This window comes from Chroicocephalus ridibundus, chromosome 7 (genome assembly GCF_963924245.1).
Source record: "Chroicocephalus ridibundus chromosome 7, bChrRid1.1, whole genome shotgun sequence".
In the NCBI taxonomy this organism is placed as follows: Eukaryota; Metazoa; Chordata; class Aves; order Charadriiformes; family Laridae; genus Chroicocephalus; species Chroicocephalus ridibundus.
This window is the reverse complement of record NC_086290.1, coordinates 14207486-14225227: the sequence shown is the minus strand read 5'-3', so window position 1 is coordinate 14225227 and position 17742 is coordinate 14207486. Positions and strand designations below refer to the sequence as shown.

General features: G+C 40.9%; 1 protein-coding gene across 2 annotated transcripts in view; it reads left to right on the top strand.

Annotated features, from left to right (window-relative positions):
* The window catches only part of RALB (RAS like proto-oncogene B), a 51798-nt gene extending 39217 nt beyond the window's left edge, over window positions 1–12581 (top strand). For both annotated transcript variants that reach the window (XM_063341062.1, XM_063341061.1), the window contains exons 2-5: window positions 1633–1789; window positions 2939–3147; window positions 5922–6099; window positions 8119–12581. In XM_063341062.1, coding sequence (XP_063197132.1) covers window positions 1676–1789; window positions 2939–3147; window positions 5922–6099; window positions 8119–8238 — 621 coding nt within the window. In that variant the 5' untranslated portion in view covers window positions 1633–1675 and the 3' untranslated portion in view covers window positions 8239–12581. The remainder of the gene's footprint in view (window positions 1–1632; window positions 1790–2938; window positions 3148–5921; window positions 6100–8118) is intronic.
* Window positions 12582–17742: the final 5161 nt, after the last annotated feature.

The following is a 17742-nucleotide window of genomic DNA, read 5'->3' as shown; positions in this document are numbered from 1 at the left end:
ACTTGGTTTGATTTGTTGCTTTTCGGAACATCAGGTCATGACAAGGGGGGAAAAGATCTTCACAATCACTTACCCCAGGGCAGGTTGCCCAGACTGGTCATGGAATTGTCAACTTGAAAATGCAGGGCACATAAAGCAGTTTGCTCCAAGCAGTCCAGTTTATGGAAGAGGTTTGGACTACACAACATCCAAAGGTCCTTTCCAGGCCAAATACTCCTGTAAACAAATAGTGTGTTTGTAGGTTGACAATGCCATAGTCCCTAGTTAATTTTGTTTAGGGCAGCTACTTAGCCTGAAGGCTCTTCCAATATAGCACTCTGCAAGGCCTATGGGAGAAGTTATGTTTCCATACAGTAGAACTTGGTGTGATGTGGCAGTTCCAGTGCCTTTCTGAATTAATCATGTCCAGGCAAATTTGAGACTCATGGCTGGCTTGTTGCTTCTGGAATAATGGGTGCTGCTATAAATCAAGGCTGGTATAGCCACTTTCCATAGCAGTGTTCCCTGAATAGTGCTTTCCCCTTACAGCACTCTGCCGGGATATGAACACCTGGGGCCCTTCATTGTCCTTCTGTGAGGACACATGTGTTGCTATCCTAGCATCCCCTATTAGCCATCATGTGTCTGGAGTACTCATCTCTGTGTTTTCTCACTGTGACTGGTGACACATCTCTTTTTGTACTGGTTACTTCTGCATTTGTCCCCAGTGTGATGTTCTTAGAGCTGCTGCTCTGTGCTGATCAGGTTGTGGCAGCTGGTGCTTGTGTTTCTGTCACAACTACTGTATCCAGCTACTCTTAAAAAACCCACTAGTATTATTTTTAAGAGGTCTCCAGCACTTAATTACTCAGTTTGCATAACACACAAACAAAAGCTTGCTAACTAGTACTTGTTAGTTGAAGCTTACTCTTTTATGGCCCTGTTACATCAGGAGAAGAATAGGAACTGAGAATTTCTTGCAGTAAAGCAAGATTTTTTTTTTTTTTCCAAAAGCACATTAGACTTGCAGCATCAAAAGGCAGGAAGAATATAAAATAAATGCTAATGTCATGTCGTAAGACTTCTGCTGGAAGCTTTTGCAAGTTGTTCCTGCCAGAATTTACTGTGTAACTCTGCTTTTTTCTTAGCCTACATAGAGAGGAGATCAAAAGTCATCTTTCTACCTATAAGCGGATCTGAGGTATAACTCGGCTTCCAGGTTGTAAGCTGCATCAACATTAAAGAAATATTTTAGGAAGGTGTAAAGCTTTATAACAAGAACAATAAAAAACCACTTAATTTCATGTTTGAGAAAATGAGATTTTTTTTTTCTTTGGAGGCTGCTCTAGATAGCAGTCATGTAGGATGGGTTTACAAATAAGAACAGTTTGTTCAGCTAGTAGCTGCTTTGAGAAACCTTTGGCACTTTTATTAACGGTACTTTTGTCACAAATGCCTTCTGCTTGTTCTAATACCTTGTTCTGACTCATGCTTTAGACATCAGTGATATGGTTTGCTTGCCAGTGCATGAAAATGGTCCATTTTTCAGGCTTGCTGGACAGGTTTTAATCTGGTCTTCCAGTACTAGTGAGATGCTTTACCTGCACGCTGCCATGGTGTCATGGATGGTGACTGTGTTTCTTCTGTCTGCAGATCTAATTGGTTGCCTGGCACTTCGTCGGTGGCAAGCAGGACAATGGCTGCCAGCAAGAGCAAGAACCAGAGTTCCTTGGCCCTTCATAAAGTAATTATGGTTGGCAGTGGAGGTGTGGGCAAATCTGCACTCACTCTTCAATTTATGTATGATGAGGTAAGTTGGTTCAGCTTCTCTAAAGCACCAACAGATATAGCTTACTAAACTTCTTGTTTTAGTGGTATGGGGGAACTAAATGTAAATAGCAAAAGACCTGATGACCTGACTGGTGGTAGAAGAACATAGGAATCTGTGAAGGGTGCCCTCGGGGAATATTTAGGTGGACAAAATTGATGCTTATTAGTGAAAGAATGGTCTTCAAAAGACATGGAGAATGTGAACGTGCTTGTTTGAGTGTACAGAGGCTGTTATCTGTTGGCAATGAACTTCAATTTTGTTGCTGTTTCTTTTGGGTCAGTTAAGGTTGAAGTCAGAAGTAAGCCTTCTAGCTCATTCTGAGCCAAATAGTGCAGAGACATATGAAGTAGGCATGGTCATAGCATGAATTCTTCTGTACTGGTATACAGGAAGCTAGATAGATCAGACAATCCAGACTAGTATGTGAAGGAATACATGATCCTGTAATTCAGAAGTTAGTATTTATCTGTAGGCTGTTCTCACATACTGTAGTGATGTGAATATCTGAGGAGGTGGCATAGTCATTAGTGAAGGCCAGTGAGCTTAATCAGGCTCATGGCACAGCCTTTTGTACTTTGAGGCTGAGAGAAAGGGTGTGGAAATGTAAGGAGTCTTACGTTGGACATATGTGGTCAGCACAGAACTACAAGTTGAATTGGCAGTGTCTTTGTGGGTCTGATCAATAAAGTATGTGCCTATGTAATTATGGAGCAGGTTTTCATGTTCAACAGCTGGATGCTGTCATCTATAGCTGTTGAAGCTTCAGATAGCTGTACTTGAAGTACACTGAAATTCTTTGTCTTGAAGTAGGAGATCTAGATAATGCCACCAGGTTGCTAGTAGCTTATACTGTATCTTTGTCCTTTACATTGTGCTGAAATTGCTGAACAGTGTTTCATGTAGCAAGACAGTTTCTCTTGACTAGGCAGGCTGGCTCTTTGATGTATTAAGTGCTTAAATAATTTGTTTTTTATAGTAGAATTAAAAAAAGTGATGGAACTTAGTAGTTGACTGAATTATGAGAAGGTTTTTGGGAATTTAAGTGTTACTGAAGTGGAAGAGTGGATATGGACAAATACTGATACCATTTGACAGTAATTCTAAACACTAATCCCTTATCTTCTTCAGTTTGTAGAAGACTATGAACCTACCAAGGCTGACAGCTACAGAAAGAAAGTAGTTCTAGATGGTGAAGAAGTTCAGATAGACATTCTGGACACAGCAGGACAGGAGGATTATGCAGCTATCAGAGACAACTATTTCCGCAGTGGAGAAGGGTTTCTTCTAGTCTTCTCAATAACAGAGCATGAATCCTTTACAGCAACAGCAGAGTTCCGGTAAGTAGTTTCTCTCACAGGCAGGGGGAAATATCTAGTTCCTATGTTGCTCTGACAGCTCTTCTTAAAAGCTACACTCTTTATCCTTTGTCATTACCATTTGGTCAATAAGAGTGGCAACACAGCCATTTTGCTTTCAGTAACCAGTAACTTAAACCACAGTATCCAGCCTCTGGCTGTAGTTGTCTTCATGCCCTCAACTTATGAGTACATTATGCCAGCAGCAACTTCAGGCATGTAACAGATTCTTGGACTCTTAAAACATGTATGTTCAAAGCCAATTTCCAGTCTTTGTGGATGTGAAGTTTAATTATCTTAAAGCAGTACTTCTGGAATTAAGTCTGCCTTTTGGCCAGGTTTCAGACACTGTATTGCTTACTGCTAGAAGCAGGTGCTCTAAGGAAAGGAAGGATTAGCCTTCACTCTCAGGTATGGTTTGGTGCCAAACAAGGGTTGGCAGACAAGCAGTACTATTGTAGGCAGACGTATTCCTAGAAAGACACACAGTAGTAGTAAATGCTTCCATTTTTGTTCTTGGGATTAGCAGTTCTAATGTAAAAATCAGCACCAGACTAAGCACAGAAACTGCTTGTGTAGTGTAAAAGGAGGTAAAAAAAAAAGGGGGCCTAAACCATTGTTCTGGTCTCAGAACTCATGTAGCTGGGTTCTTCAGAGCAAGTGTTCTAACTCCTGTTAGGTAATAGTTGCTGCCTCAGTGTAGAAGGTAATCCAGAGATTCCCTAGGACAGCTGTACAACTTGAAGTAAAACTTGCCAAAACACAGGGTAAGTGTTAGGAGTTCCTTACGTTTGCCAGAATAAAAGCTGTCTATCAGTCTGGCTTATGTTTGCTTTGCTTCAGTGGTACAAGGTTGAGAGAGACTAACTGGTAATGCAAATGCTGGTGCTAAGGTAGACACCTGTTTCTAGGGTTTTCTTAAAGCTATGGCAAACTCCCCTCGCACTCTAAGACACTGGTTCCAACAGTAGTAGGTTACTGCATAATCTTTTAAGAGGTATAAAAATATTGTTCCTTTATCACATAATACTTCTGTGACTTTGCTAGACTTCAGAAGGCTGACAGTTGTGGGGTGCGCGAGCAGAGCTTTTCTGCTCAGTTTGCTCTAACTGGAGCACTTAAAGGAGCTAAACAGTTGAAGTTTTGTAGGACTGCAAAACTGAGTACTTGGACTGTTCCTAGTATAAAATGGAGGAAAAAGTCATAATTATTCAAAAAAACCAGGGAAAAAATGAGACACTTGAAAGTACCCAGCCTGGATTTTTGGCTTGTGTGCTTAAGTGAAATACAAGGTTAAACTTAAGGCTTTGGATGAAAAGGACTAGGGGTTTTTATCTTGGCAGTTTGTGGGTTTTTTTTGTCAGACTTCTGTAACTAGGTTCCCTGTGTGTTGATTCAAGACTCCAGCACAACAAAACAATGAAAAAGCAATGCTAGCTCTAGAAGGACCTAAAAGCTTTGAGATGGAAAATCTTCTACTTTTTGATGGTTACAAGTTAACAAACAGTGAAATTAGTTAAATGGAATACTTAGTTTGGCTGCCATGCAAGAATCAGCTCCTTGGAAAACTGTTCCTCGGGAAGGAGTGGGGAATGGGCATTATGAGTCACCAGCATCACAGGCTAATCTGCAGATTGGTGTTATTGGTCCTCTAACTTCAGAAGTCTCAAACTCAGAGGCAGTTGAATACTGAATGAACTATGAGCTTGTCTTTAAATCCTAGCTCTCCTGCTGATGGTATGCATTCAGTGTTTGCTTTTGGTGCTGCTGTAATCTGAAAATGTGTGAAGGTGCAGGTTGAATGCAACAGCAGATTGTCTGCTTCAGTGTTAACAGTATTTTAGATTCTCACATATTCTACATACATTCAGTTATTTTGTGGATGGAAAGTGCAGGCATCTCAAGTAGTGTGGTAACTCAACGGCATGAGGAGGTGCAGCACCATGCCTATGCCTGGTTTGGTTCTTGTTTATAACAAAATGAAGCAGTCTAAAAATAACTGTAGGCGGGTACAGTTCTTTCAGAATCCTAGACGGATGGCAACATGTGTCAGTCTGGTTTCAACCTGTGTTTTACTCTAATAATAGCACAGACTTTTGGGCTGACATGCAACATGTCTCTGTTCCTGGATGCTGATAGGTCCTTAGAATGCCAGAGGATAGCTAGGTTAATGCTGATCGTTCAGATATTTTCTTGAAGTCTTTGACGGAGGAAGGCTGCTAGCTTTTTAATTCAGCACTGTTTAGTAGCTTTCTCCTTTGTGTAAAGTTTAGGTGCCATTAAGAATGATGTCTGCCAGCTACTTACGCTATTTCCAACCTCCTGTGTTGTCAAAGCCTTGGTGTTGCCCCGGCCTATATTGAGGTGGGACGTAGGCTGGAAATCGATGACTGAATGCCAAAGTGAAGCTTGGCAAATGTGTTGCTTGTACACTTTTCCTCATTTAGGTGTGAACTCCTGTTGTGAGTTGGTCTTCTGCCATAGAGCTCTATATTAGGGCGTGGTTAGTAAACTTACTAATTAAATGGTAAAACTGCCTTCTTGAAAATGGGAGGCTTTTATTAGTCTAAACCCCATAGCATTAGCGTGTTAAATTTGAAATGATTTTAAAGTGTGTGTTCAACTGTTGGGAAACGTACTGTTAAGTACTGTTGTAAACAGTTATGTGCAGACCACTTGATCCACTTCTGATAAGGGTGGGGGTTTTGTTGCTACTCCTAACACAGATATTTTATTTTGAATACCTGATGCATTAGGGAACAGATTCTGCGTGTGAAGGCTGAAGAGGATAAAATCCCTTTACTGGTAGTGGGAAACAAATCTGACTTGGAAGAGCGCAGACAAGTGCCTGTAGAAGAGGCAAGAAGTAAGGCAGAAGAGTGGGGTGTGCAGTATGTAGAAACCTCTGCCAAAACTAGAGCGAATGTAGATAAGGTAAGACAAATGACATCTGGTCAGTTAGATTGTTACTACTTGTTTAATAGCCAAGTGACTAATTCTTGGATTTGCTTTTGTCCTAGCAAGAGTCATAATTGTTCTTCTGAAAGCCTAGATTGTCAGAATTAATGAGCCTGCAGAATGTGTACTCTTAAGCAAATACCTAGTTTAGAGGAGCCAGAGACCCTGTACAAGTTAATGCTGTTGTCTTGTTTTAACTGTAGGTACCTGAACCAATAGCTTTCCAATAGTACTTTGGGTAAATGCGTTCAAGGATTCCCTGAAATACGTTGTTTTATTTATAGGCGGTGTCCTATTATTGTAACAGCAATAAATAGCAAACTTAGACACTTATAAATTGTTCCACCTTCCCTACAAAGCTACATATAGTGTGGCTAATGCTAAAGATTTCATTCTTGTTTTCTGCTAAGACTATTTTGAATTGTGATAAGAACAACAGTGTTGGTGGTAGGTTATTCCAGAAGAGAAATGAGTTAAGACTATGGAGTGTTTGCCCATTAAGGAAACATCAATTCAAGCCTCCCCTTCATTTTGTGTGTAGTGGGGGTTTCTTGAAGAAGAGGGTGCCTTTTTTATTTCGCAAATCCACAGAAGATGGTCTGAAATTACTGTTGGGCCCCCTAAGGGACTACAAAGGTGTGGTTTGGTAATCTGCATTTGTTTAAAGATCGCAAATGGTAATCACTTTTTCTTTTTTTGGACAGAACATTTGCGGCTAGCTGTACTCTTGAGTTCTTGGAGACAGCTTCCTATTCTTCTAGCCTATATTAATTTACTAATGGAAATGCTGTTGGTGCATAAGTTGCCTAGTATGAACTCTATTTCTCTCATTCTTGGTTAAAACAGTATATGAAACTCTTGACTTTGGTTATCAAGGATATGGCATAATTTAAATTTGGTTAAAGAAGCATTCTGACTTGTGGAATGTTACTAGAAAGTCAGGCTCAAATGTGTAAACTGGGTGATGTAGTAAAACATGAATACCTAGATTTGCTTTTGCCTGTGAGCTGTCTCGTGACTAGAAAATGCTTAGCCTGTTTTACACTTAGACTAGCTTTCTGATCAGTTGGGATTAACAGCAATATAGCTGTGAGTCTGGAGTGTACTAGCATGGTGTTCTATCTAGACTTGCTCTCAGGTCTTCTCTAGCTAGCTTGTGTGATATACTTGTTATCCTCTATATAAGTACTGTTTTGTGTGTGTTAAGACAAGTTATGAGCCATTGTGATGATTTTGCTTTGATGCTGTAGCAGAATTAAAAAAAACCTTAAGAGGATTTTGAATGATAAACTATTTGTGATCAATAGTGTGGTCTTTTTTTCCAAGTATCAAAGACCTGTGTAGTTCCCCATTTAAAAAAAGCCTGACTCTATTGAGTGCCACTAAGCTCTTGTCTTGTAATCCTAAAAATAATTTTTCCCAATAACCCTCCGCAGTAAAACAGCTGTTGAATCTTAAGTGGCATGTACCTAGACATTGTGTATACAGAGTTGAAATCAGCTAGAATTTTGAAGAAAACATCAGAGTAATGACTCTCTGAATCTTTCTTATAACATAGTCTGGGAATTTTCTGTGCCTGATGCTGTCACTTGTATGCTGCAGCTTTTTAATTATAAAACAGGCAGAATACTACTCAGCAGAGTGTGCTTGTATCTACATGAAAAGGACTGGACTAAATGCTTTGCATAGTTAACAAGAGTGATTTGCCTGGAAATGTTTGCTAGGCACAGACAAATGTTCTCATGAGCTCTGAATGCTGCTTTTGTGCAACACTGATATTCAATAAAAAGCTCTTAAAATGGGGCTGTTGAACAATTTGGTAGCCAGGTAAGACTGTTCTACTTCTTGTCACTGCTTGACATGCTACATAATTATGATATTGAGTTTGTCACTGGGATCTATGTCTAGACTCACTATTTGCTGCTGAATACTGTGGTGTTCATCTGCTTTCTGGTGGCAGACCCTATTTAATCGTTCTTTATTTTTCCCTCCTAGGTATTCTTTGATTTAATGAGAGAAATCAGAGCAAAGAAAATGTCAGAAAACAAAGACAAGAATGGCAAGAAAAGTGGCAAGAACAAGAAAAGCTTTAAAGAAAGATGTTGCTTACTGTGATGCTTGGGAACTGTAAATATCTATCTACTGGTGGCATGGATAAGATACCACTAAGGATATAGGGCTGGATTCATGAAAGGTAGTCTGTATTGACTCCTTTATCTTTTGCTTTGCATATCACACCTTCAAAATGTGAAAACAGAACTTTGAAACCATTTCTGGTATCCAACAAAACCTATGCCTACTTAAACTGAAATGTGCTCCGTCTTTCAGAACTAGAAACAGTTTCAGAACTACAATCCTTCTGCTTGGTTATACAAAGTACTTTCATATTAACTTCCTAGTTTACTCTGTTTCTCTTGAACCTCTTCTGGCCTTAACAAGCACAGCTGTTCAGGTTCAAACACTTTTTCCCCACTGTTGCTGCCCTCCTTGATGTTGCAAACTGCAGAAAAGTTAGATGACATCTGGTAAAGGGTTTGAGCGTCCATCTTCTGTTAGTTGTCACTGATATTTCTTACACTGAAATCTGCTAGCTTCCTCCCCACACTCCATGTAAGAAATAACAACTGACATTTGAGAGTCGACTCAAAACATTTTTCCATGTTCTGTTAAGTCAATACAGCATTCATGAATCAAGCCTATGGACTCAATTCAGATTTACTTAGGCAATGCAAAAATTGATACTTAAATAATGGCTAGATGCATTCCCCACTGGTCTGTCTTCTCATCCTTAAATTAGTGATATGGGGTGAGAGAATGACTGTAATCCCTTTTTCAAAAGGAATAATATTATCACCATCTCCTTGAAATGCTGTCCTGGGTTTCTTCCATGTATTGTGGCTAGACTCAGTTACACTCACTCTACATCCATCATCCTTCCCCTCCCTGGTACTGGAATAGTGAAAATGAAAGTGTTGATTTCATCGGTTTTGTTTCTACTGGAACACTTGTGATCATGTTGGAGAAGTGGGACATCTGCATCTGTCTCTTGTCTTGCTGAAGATGAAAACTTTGAGTAAGGATGGGTCACATCACACAATCATGACTTGGAATAGGTGAGGCATACATGCTACCTCTCAATGATTAGCTGGCTAGTGAGTTGTATGGTGTCAAAAAGCAAATGAAGTAAGCAGTTGCTGTGTCTGTTACTCACTGTTAATTTTATATGTACTGTTTCTTATGCACAGCAACCTAGCACATGGAGACTCATGTTGAGTTTTGCTGTCAGTTAAGCAATGGTGGTCACGTACTGATCAACAAAAACCAGCCTAGAAATGGAAGAAGTCAGTACTTAGCAGACCTTCTTATCAGTTGACTGAACCGAGCTTTCTGATGCTGTTTAAGTGCAGTTGCCAAAAAATACATCTGTCACTGTTGTGGGAAGTAACTGTCTCTTCTGATTGTGGAGTCTCTTAATGAATTATGGCAGCCTTCTGTTTTGAAGGAGTAGAGAGACTTAAAGTAGTGACTGTATCTTGCCTGTTAACCAGATGCTTAAACACAGTTACTTGGTGAAAGGAATAAGCAATGTGGCTGTTCAATGAAGCACACTGCAGCACTAAATTAACAAATACTGTTTCTTTTTGAGGTGAAGGAGTAGTGAATACTGTTCAGTAATTAGTATTGTAATTTGAGGTTGAAAAACATTTTTAACGTGTACTAGATTGCTCTTGTGCATTCCATTTCTGAACTTTGAAAAAAGTAAGTAGATACCAGAACCTCTGTTGGTCTGAGGTTTCACAGGGACTTATTGCAAACTCATTGTCTTCCATAACTAGTTCAACTTGTCAGGCAACTCATTGGATTGGGGAAACTGTACTAAATAAAAGGTGCTGTAATCTTCATTCTTGTCAAGTTAAATTCCTTCTCTGTTAATGTTATCTTGTATGCGCAGAAAGAATGGTTAACCAATTCTGGAAATATTTATCTTTGAACAGTGTAATTAATTGGTATTACAAAGCCAGCTTGACAATACAGTTTTGAAGCACAGCCTGGGAGCCTGCTGGCTTGCAGAACTTGTCATTTGAGCTGTATTGCCTGTGTCTAAAGCCTAAGTACCTAATGGGACTCTTGAAGCTGTAGCACTTCACCAAGAAGGTTTCCTCTTGAGCTTACATGGATAAAGTCCATTTTTGAGTGCACATTGTGTATATGGAAAATGAATGTCTGCTTCTGGAGGAAGACAACTCATTTAGGTTTGGTGTTAGTTGAGACCTAAAGGTTAAGTCCTTAATTAACCTAAAGGATAAACAACAGTTGAGTTCACAGTGCAAGCTTATCTAGGTCAAGCCCCTCTGGGGCGGATTATAAAATGTGTCTAGCAAAACTGAATAAGCTTTCCTTCCTATATGAATAATGAACTCGGCAAAGCTCACAACGAGCATCTCAGCTGTATTGGCTTGAGACTTGCGTGCTTTGACCTTTGATCTCTTTAAAGTACCTGACAGTATTTGATAGGACAGATGAATTTCTACTCGGAACAGTGAGTCTGCCACTGGTGTGCTTACAGTCCATGTGCTGTTCTCACTCAGGTTATCTTTTATTTTTTTTATCAACTGATAAAGCTCCACCACTGAGGTGGACTTGGAAGAAGGTGCTTGCTGTTCCATGGCTTGATACTGCATCTCTTCAGTGTCCTGTGCTTGTCACCTTTTCCGGAAAGATTAGGCCTGGAGACTAAATACAACAGCTCTTCAGTATTCCTCGTCTGTACTTCTGGCAAACTTCAGTTTAACTTTCCAGTTACAGCTGAAAACATGATAGCTGAGGTAGCTGCCTTGTTTACTTCATAACAGTTGGCAACAAGCATTCTGACTTGTACCAGGAAGGCAATAAAACTGCTCCCCAGACTGGAATCCTGTTGCCTCCACCTCATGGTGGAAGTGCCTGAATGCATGCCCCTCTACATAGGGGCATGACTTCCAGGTGTGCTTCACTGGACATCAGTGGACATAAGCATCGGGTGGGTTGATTAGAGTGAATGAAAAAATGGCAGACAAATGCTTGCTTTGGACTTGAGGGTTTCTTGTGAGTGGAGCAAAGGGAGCTTTGGTTTCTAATCTAAATGACTCCTTGTGGATCAGGTACATGAAACAAGGAGGACTGGCAAGAGGGGGGGGGTGTGGCTGCCTGCTAGCCATGCTGTGTAGCTGAGGCAGCTGAAGGCTATATTGAAGCTGATATATTCTAGTAGCCTTTTTGTGTTAGCTAATTAAGGAGCAAGACTTGTCTTCATCAGTATAATGTGCTCTTAAATCTTTCTGGAGCATGGCTGTGGGCAAGTAACTGGATATTTGAAGCTGGAAGTCACGCAAGACTTGACTATGCACTTGCACTTAAGCATTCAAATATTATTCTTGCGTAATAGCTTAACATAAAGTCAGGGAGCCAGTTACTGCTATATGCAATATTCTATATGTGGCTTAACTGTGAGTATTCAAGTGCTCCAGTCTTCTGAGCAAACATCTGAAACAAGCCTCTGTTATCATGGGGGCCTAAGTCATTATATGAAAAGCAGGTTAAACTCCAGGAGTGCAAAGGCAGACTTGACTTTCTTTTTTCTGTAGAGGTGCATCTCTTCAGATGAGTAGAGGTGCAACATGAAGTGCGTCTTCAATGACTTGTGCCATGTATGTTCTCTACAGACTAATACGCCTCTACAGCAATTTCTGGGTGAATAATTGATGAAGAGAAAGATGTATGCATATATTTATTGGGCATTACATTTCAGTAAGGTGTTAATAGCCATCTGAGGTTTCAGTTAAATCCTACCTGGCTAACATAATCTTAAGAATGCTTCAGGTCTGAGGCACAAAGCTACAGTCTGAAACGTAGTAAGAGGTAGGGGGGGAAATACATCTAACTAAATGCTCACCAAGAGCTTTTTTATAAGCTTTCCAAAGTGTTAACCCAGTACTTAGGGCTGACAGGTCTATCAATTCTTGCTCAAAAAGAGGATGCTCTTTATTAATTCAACTCAGAGCTTATGTAGACAGAAGCTTTCTTTAATTGCTGTAAGCATATGTTGCAATGTTCACCTCTTGTTGACTTTAGTTGGGAGAAGGAGGGAAGAGGAACAAAAACGCTATGATTTTTCACTGTAATCTCCACACTTCATGGGAATGGCAGGTGTTCCTCTGGGGAGGGGAAGGTGTTATCTCTAACACCAAGAAAGAGGTTTAGCATAGAGGAAGTGATTAGGATTGCAAGATTTTAATAAAACTGCCTCTAAACTATGAATGCTATACTATACAATGTAAATTCTTATTTTCCTTACATAGCTTCAGAGCTTTGTCTCTAACTTGCACAAACATTTTTAATGTCTATAAAACTGGTCACTTCTCATTATCATGCTAATACAACTGATTTGTATTACTATTGATAATAAAAAGAAAAACAGATATAATTGTTTGTTATTGATTTCTACAGCATTCTAAAAGCATGTTTAATCCCCAAATTCTTGAACCAGGCAACCGCTGACTTCCAGTGTGTGGAACTAACCTTTGTATCAACTCTAACATGATTGTATTGCAGACTGTGGGAAGGGAGGGGAGGAGGAGGAGGCTGAGGACCTCATCATTGGTTTTCCAGGAATGGTTCTGGCCTAAACTGGTACAATAGTTTGATTCATTCATAGATAATTTTCCACAACCTAATTGGATCAGACAGCTTGTATCAGCTGTGTAGATGATAAGAGTTGCTTTCCTCCTTCAGTCTTGTGGCTCAAATAACAGAATAAGAAACATTGTGTGGAAATATCAATCCTTAGTCTTCGGAGCGTGCCAGACTCCATTCCCTGTGTTGGTTTGCAATGAACAAGCAGATGAACAAACAAGCAGAGAAGCTGCGATGCCTCTGAGGCAGGATGGTTCAGGACAGACTCACTGCGTTATTATTCTGCTTAATTTGGAGTGGCATAGAAATGGGATTCACAGTAAACTTTGGGTGCTGTTTCTCCTGCTACAGCTGTACAAGTTGGAAGCAGAACATCCCCTTTCTGATGACTTCTGGCCAAGGATTATAGCAGTTTGCATAATCTTGTTTACACGGTGCTTGCCTGGTGTTTGCCTTGTATTTCAAATTGCCACAATAGTTTACGTAGCTCTCCAGTGAAGTAATTTTTTTAAATATTCTGCAGCAGAGAAAGGGTAGCATGAAAAGTGGCGTGTAGGCGGCAGGAGAGGGTTCTGAGCGCAGCTGTATTACAAGCTGCACACAGAATGGCACCTCTTTCTTTAGATGCTTTGTGGATGCTTGTGAGGAACAGGCCTTCCATAAGTTGCAGCAGGATGAAACTGAAGAATGATCGCACATACATAGCGTGCATACATAGCGTGGCTTCTGCCTTCGTGCTTGCCCGGGTTCTGCCCCAACCAGAACACTTAACTAGTGTGGGTCTGTGTGCTGAATGCTCTGAGGATACCTTGGATGGTTACAGGCAACTCTTCCTGAGAACTGTTGGCTCCATCTTGTGGCTTTAAGAGTTAGAAGCTCTACCATGGAGAGGGGCCGTTCAGCATGCTCAGACGAGCATATGAGTAGCTGCTATTAATCTGCTACCTGAATTACACGTAGAAATCCACACTAACTAGATTCTTCTGTTCTCCTTGCTCTGCCGTATGCTTCTCTCATGCAGTAGGAGACCTTGTTCTAAATTAAAATTTTCCTTTTGCATGCAAATGCTGATGTTAATTCTTCCCTAAACATTCTAGCGTGTAGCAGAACACCCAATTTCTCATGAGGATGGTGGCTTTACGATTTCTATGGCATTAAACCAGTCTGCATTGCAAGTGTAAGTTTGTTCTGCTCACTGAGCACTGATTTGCATGCCAGAAAGAATACTTATTGTTCCATGGGTCTGTGCAGTACTTCACAAAACATTTTGTTTCTAAGGGTGACTAAAGATGCTGGGTTTTCTTTGAAATATAAAGCCTTAATTGGGCGAGGGGGGGGGAATATCCCATTTAAAAGTCTCTTTTTCTTTTTTCCCCTGCCCCTCAGTCTCTCCTCCCCCTAAACTGCTTAGTGTCTGTTGTGGGAATAGGATCTACTAGGGAAATACCAGCAAATGGCCCCTTAAGCCTTGTAACTCCGAAGGGGGTTGGAGGTAAAATGCTGAGGTGAGACTGGGACCATATGCTTTGCACTTGCCTTCCTGATAAAGTTGATTAATCTCCAGAGTTTATGGTAAGTTCCCTTCAACGAGCTTTGTTAGTTGGCTTTGAGGCAGAATCATGTTTTTGATATAATCAGAGTTTATAGAGTTTGTTTTTAAAGTCTAGTGTTCAGGGTATCAGAGGCTTTATGCATGTTGGCTTCATAGGCCAAATACCAGAATTCAAGGACAAACTTGTGCATACATGTAGCATTGAGAGACAAGGAAAGTTACTCCCTACTGTTTAATAGTGCTCTGTTTTTGTTTTAAAAGGAAAACACATACAACAAACTGAACTTGCTGTTTGGATGAGTGTTTTTCAACCTGTGGTCTGTAAGAGCGTTCTGTAAAGTGATTACCCTTCCCACAAAATGACGGCGTTACACTTCTATATGTGTAAACAAGGAAAACAACTGTGGACTGGGGGAAGGAGTAATTATCTAGAAAATAGCCACATTCTTTCGTGTTTCTAAATGAAAACCATCATGGCAACATTGCCTGAGATAGCCTGCAGTTTTGCCCCTAAAAGTTTGTGTGGCTCTTCAGTTTTAGAGAGGCTGATGAGAACCTGAGAAAGATGGTCCTGGTCAGACACAGATCTCCCTGATAGATGTATCCTTGCCCAGAATGACAGGATTCAGAAATCAAAGTTAAAACTTTGTTTCCTGCATGCAAGGTGTAGTTATAAAAACCAAAATCTTCCAGGTTGTTGAACAAATGCCTGCAGGGTGGACTAGGTGTTTGGTTTTGGTGTTTAGACTGTTCTTCTAGTTAGTGCCCTGGTCATGGGTGTGGAAGAACCTCTCTTACTCTGGGGTCTCAGTTTTCTTTTCTTCATAGGCCTACTTGGTTCTTTGTCCTTGGATGTCCATCTTTACCCCTAGGGTTTCAAATATTCCTAGTTCTACTTGGGTTCAGACAGCTTAATTAACTATGAGCCCTTCTTTCCTTTCACTCCTGGTGACTGTACTCCACTTACGTGCTGAGTAGTGCCACTGGATGACAGGCATTTGCATCCCCAACTACGGTCAGCTACCCTGTTCCAGCTCTGAAGACTGCAAGTCAACAGAGAGTGAATCACACTACGGAAAGAACAAGTACCCACAGAAGGATTATGAGCACTAGGAGAGCTGGACACTTCAGACTTTGCTAATGAGAGCTGCTTCCTACAGAGGAACAGCAGTGGAGTATGTGATTCACCTATTCCTGCAGCCAGGTTAGACCTTTCTTATGTGGTACCTTGAGTAAATCCATTTAGGCAACGATGGTAGTGCAGCGAACAGTTGTGGAGCAGAGGGTAACACTGTGCCTGTTCTGAGTTGTTTTGATTTGTGGCCCCCCCCTCAAAAAAAAAAAGAATATGGAAGGAGGAGGGCAGGCAGAGCTTCTCCTGCGTGGGAATAAAGGCCGCATTTGCAGCTTTGCCTCAGGAGCTTGAAAACCATAAGTCAGGCCTCCAAAACTACATTTGGTTTAGAAATAATGAGATGCTTTAGAAAATGAACTTGGAGTTCTCTTTCACAGTCTTTTTGTTTCCAAGCCTTTTGAGTGCACTTGCTTCGTGTTTGCAAGCTTGCTTTCTTCAACAATGATGGTAGAAGTATTTTTTTTTTTTCAATGAAAACAAAGATGTTCTTGTGCTTGCTGATTCCAGCACCTGGGGCATAAATTTTCAAATATTGTGGCATTTGGAGAGGAGTGGAGGCAGGACACGCAAAACACTCAACTTTAAGCCCTGTTTCCGCTGGATCACCATCCTCCGCAGTAGGAATCTGAAGGATTGCAAAAGCTGAAGCATAAGGACCCCCTGTTGGTGGTCCCAGTGTCTGCCTTGGCAGCTTGCCAGGAGCCCAAGGGATGCACTTAATTTTCTTTATTCATTAGCATATTTTTAATCAAACCCATCAAACCACAATGTTTCCACATGTCTCTCCCATGGCAAATGAACAAAAATAGGTCAGTGCTTAAATGTACCTTTAACACACTGCAGTTCTGCAGTTCACTCCTCTTATATAGTGGCAGTTGGAGGACAGCAAATGACCTATCCTCGGCACCTGGTGAAAACTTGTGATGGAGAAGACTTCACTTCTCTCCTGAAAGAGGGAAGCATGTGGAGTTTGTCCATGAAACAGACAGCTTTGCATCCGCTGCCCAGTCAGAAGGCAGGGAAAGCTGCATCTGAATCCTCTCCAACTTAGCTTCAAGTTTACAGCATTTGTTTAATGTTAATTTCCAGTGAATAATCAAGCAGGTGCAATGTCCAGGGCTGAATTCCCTGGCCCTAATGAAGTTTCAAGACTGCTTACACCTAGTTTAATAATAGGCATTTTACATTCTTGTCACCTGTAACCTACCTTCATATACCTCATGCTGCCAACCCATCGCTAGCCAGGCAAGGAAAATGTTGCAGCGTTGAGATCATGTTCACACTTGCAGCTGAGACGTGTCTTGCCTTGTTTCTTATCTCTGAATTGTTCATAACAAGAGCTAAGTAAAAATTACTCTTCATGTTTTTTACATGAGCTTTCAAAGTTGGTTACAGTGTTCTGGGTGGGGTGAATATTGCATCAACACCAAGTTAAAACTTATCTTTTGTTCTTCTTTTTTGGAAAGAAATGGGGATATAGGTTCCAGGAAAACAGTCTTCCCCATGAGTCAAAAATCGGGTAAAGTCCAATGTATTAAATAGGTTTGGAGCATTTGAAATGCAAGTCTATGACAAAGGGATGCATGCTTTACTTTCTATTGTTTTTCTTTCTTCCTAAAAAAAAACCCCAGGACTTTGAACTAAACAAGCTGATAGAGACCTATCCTGAACATAGAAATTGGAATGGGCTCGCAGCCTGTTCCTAGCTGCAGAAAAGCTAAGGAAGCGAAAGGTGAAAAGCTCTGCAGCATCCAGGCCGTTTCCAAGCAGCTCCACCTCTCCTGGTAACCCTTTCCTGCTGACAACACTGTCACCCAGACAGGCTGCGGCAAGTGACGCACGCATGGAGTGACTCCTGCTTCCCTCCGTGCTGGCAGATTCTCCCCTTTGGCTGTCACAGGCTTCTTTGAGATTCCTCTCATTTTGGGAGCTAACCCAAGGAGTAGGAAAGGTGTCTTAACAAGACTGTTAGTTTTGGCTTCCCGATTAAAGGTGCTAGGCATGTATTTTTGTGTCAGAAGACCAAAACCAGAATATTGCCTCTAAAGCTTGAAAGTCTGTAGTAAGAAGATGAAGTCTTCTCTGCTAAATAACAAAGCATCCCAGCCACGGCGATGGGAACCTGTTTGCTCCTTCCTTGTTGCATGCCTGTAGTAGTTCACAGCAGCAATCCTCTTGTGGGCAAATACTCTGCTTCTATTTGCTTTTCTATTCAATTCTACTCTTCCACTTCTGCTGTAAGAACAGTCTCCATCAACTG